The 3030-nt window shown below is 41.7% G+C and overlaps 1 protein-coding gene across 1 annotated transcript; it reads right to left on the minus strand.

Annotated features, from left to right (window-relative positions):
• Positions 1-450: 450 nt before the first annotated feature.
• On the minus strand, positions 451-2754 carry TMEM225 (transmembrane protein 225). Its single transcript, XM_019628322.1, has 4 exons — positions 2580-2754; positions 1824-1970; positions 1423-1557; positions 451-692 (listed from the first exon to the last, which is right to left on the minus strand). Exons 1-4 carry the CDS (start codon positions 2752-2754, stop codon positions 451-453), a joined length of 699 nt encoding a protein of 232 aa, XP_019483867.1.
• Positions 2755-3030: the final 276 nt, after the last annotated feature.

Consider the following 3030-nt stretch of genomic DNA (forward strand, 5'->3'; position numbering starts at 1 on the left):
GCTGGCTACCGACTGCCTCAGCTGGGTAGAGTGCAATGATCATAATACCAACATGGGCCAGTAAGCGGTGTCTGCTACAACTAGACTGAGAACAGTGGCTCGGAGGTGGGAGGGGGGGATTTCACAATAAAATAAACAAAAGAAACAAAAGGTATATATTACTCTAAATTTTTCTGATGTATATAATTAACAATACAGCAAGTATTATATGATAATATTTATTATATTAATAACAAATGTCTTTAAATGGTGAGAACAAATAGAAGAAAGTGTTCAGCAGACAAAGATTTTTTTTTAAAAAAGCCATCTTCTGGATCTTCTTACAGACCCCCAACCCAATCAGTCATTTACATAACGCCAACACAGACTACACGGTTAAGATACACACAGCACATATACACAAAACTGTTTCCATTCAGATGAGCATATACTGAAAAATAGATTGTTAAATCATAGGGCCCAGGTTACACGACGTTTTTGGATTTGTGATTTCTTTGGCGCATCTTCCCCTGAACGCATAGATTGTACACGGACAATACTACGAGGCATTGCAGTGCGTGCTGGTAATGAAAGAACTTGAACAGTACTCCCAGATTCTTGTATATCCTGACTTCCTCTGGAAGGATCATGGGTGATGTTCATACAGGCACAACTATTCCTGGACTTCTTGTACTGTAGGAAAGAAAGAGCTCCTGGGGAAAAGAGAAGCCAGGGGAGGGTGATAAAGGAACAGTGGAGAGTCACAGAAACATTTCCCTCCATGTTGACAGAGAAACGCTGACCCAAAGCCCAGTAGGTCCCTTTGAATTGCCCCAGGCCATTTGGGAGGGAGATGCTTTAGTGGAAGAGACTAAAAGTGTATGCAAAAAAGCTTACTGCTCAACTTAACAAAATTGAGGATTCTTTTTGAAAGAAGACGTGCTTCTGAGTTAGAAAGTGCAATTCTAGGTTAAATTTTAAAGACTTTTTAGAAAAGGAGGGTCTCCAATGTTGGTGGGTGAACAATTAGCATTAGATAGATATTGCTTCCCTCTGACCTAAAACTGCCTTGGCGCTACATTGTACACCCAGGGTTACTGCCTTTCACCACATAAGTGAACCTCCCCTATCAGCCACTCTCCTTAGTCTTGACTTGGGTGGTTATCTCTGCCCTGAAATGGGGAGGGTGTGAGAGACAGTAGAAAAGGCAGAAATAAGGAGCTACACTTTGAAGCAAACATATTGAACATGTTGTACAGCCCTAATTTCCAACTCTATCTTTAATGGGAATTGTCATCAGAAAATGAGTCCACTTGAACTTTTTAGCCCTTTAAAATGCAAGAGTTAGCACCTTTTTCCCCATTCGCCTTTCCCCTTTCACTCTCCCTTCTATCATGGGTAGACTGGTTCTTATCACCCATCAAGGGCCCTGAAGACACTCACCGGAGGTAAAAAAGAAGGAAACATTCAAGTAGGCCATGGGAATGATCCAGGTGATCTTATAACTAGAGTAGTACATGAATTGATCTTGCCTTAGCTTTAGATGATACATTAGGAGTGCACAGAGCAGAAGGATACCTGATGTCCAAACAAAAGGGGGAAAAAAAGCCCCTTTTGAGGAACTGTGGCTCTTGTACTCATCTTAGCCCCAGATGCATCTGACTTCTTCTAAGCCTCCACCCTGCACCTTGTCCAAGAACCTATCCCACTTCAGTGGTAGATTCAATTCAGAAGCTGCATATCTGCACCAAAGAACTGGGAAAACCATGTTAGTCACAAGCTATAGACTGAACCCACAAACCAAGTATACCTCCAAGCCTGTGTTAGGCAATCCAGGAAGTTACCTGTGAAGAAACTGATGAAGACATCAATGAAGAGGATGTATTTTGTTTGAGGAATCATATAGGTGAATTCTAAGCCCAGGAACAAGTTATGGAAGAAGGAAAGGTTGAGGACCAAAATCATAATGATCCTAACCACTTTCAGTTCATCTATTGGAAAACAGAAGCTGTAATGAGAGGACGGATATTTCTTCTAGACTCATTTCCACCTGGGGGCTACAAATCTCTAAGTAAAAATGGGAATAGGGTAAAATGTTTGGTTAAATAATAAAGAGAAGGGGGGTAGAATAAAGAGGCAGGGAACCATAAGGTGATGGGAGAGAGAACCAAAAGTAATTATTCTCTATCTTGGTATCTCTGTAAGCTTCTTTCTCTTCTATCCTTTTCTCAGAGCTCATTTCTTATGAAACACTCCATTTTATTCCATCCACCTCCAGTGGCAATATAACCTACTTCCCTTGTCGCCAGCTACCTTTCTTTTTTACACCCTCATGTTCTAGATGTGCTGGCCACCCTGCCGCTACTGCCAAAACTTCTCAACTGCCCAGCAATTAAGTCTATGAACTTCTAAACTTTTCTCAAATACATACAAATGGTGAGATTTTGCAGTCTGCCTTGACTACGTTGATTATGGAAATGGGCACACTGAAACCCGAGGAAGTTGCACCAGAGAATAATGGGTAAGCTGGGGAGGTGAATAGAAGTTAAGGAAAGATGAACCTTCCCTCCCCACACATCTTTCCATGGTATAGTTCTTACCTTCTGGCCAAATGGTTGTGTATGTCCACGGACTGTGGCTTTTTCTATTTTTTTTTGTTTCAGAATTCAGTTCAACCCAGTCATCCATGATAATTCCTAATACCAATAAGATTAAGGCCCAGGAGGAAAACAGCATGTTAGTGGCCTGGATATTTCTGATTGATTTCTCTACCATTATGAATGGACATTTCAAGCTGAGACCACCACCAATATCTCACAGGTCTCTTCTCTGACTTGATTAGTCCCAGGGAAGAAGAAAACAATCTGGACTTTTAATGGTTGCTGAAGCATCGGCATTAGCAGAAGCTGAAGTAGCCTATGGAACAGAGAAGATAAATCCCACTCTTTTCCACTTCTATATCTGAGCCAGCCTGCTGTCAGGGCTGCCAACTGCCATGGAATCATCTGCTGGTTTGACCCTTGACCCTGAAGCCTAGTGCAGTGGACCAAG

Source organism: Hipposideros armiger, unplaced genomic scaffold, assembly GCF_001890085.2.
Source record: "Hipposideros armiger isolate ML-2016 unplaced genomic scaffold, ASM189008v1 scaffold_781, whole genome shotgun sequence".
Taxonomy (NCBI): domain Eukaryota; kingdom Metazoa; phylum Chordata; class Mammalia; order Chiroptera; family Hipposideridae; genus Hipposideros; species Hipposideros armiger.

Coding starts and splice junctions, on each gene's coding strand:
- TMEM225 (XM_019628322.1), bottom strand. CDS start 2,754: ATGGTAGAGAAATCAATCAGAAATATCCAGGCCACTAACATGCTGTTT. Junction 1,558..1,823: donor CTTCATCAGTTTCTTCACAG/GTAACTTCCTGG, acceptor TTTGGACATCAG/GTATCCTTCTGCTCTGTGCA. Junction 693..1,422: donor TTCCTTCTTTTTTACCTCCG/GTGAGTGTCTTC, acceptor TCTTTTCCCCAG/GAGCTCTTTCTTTCCTACAG.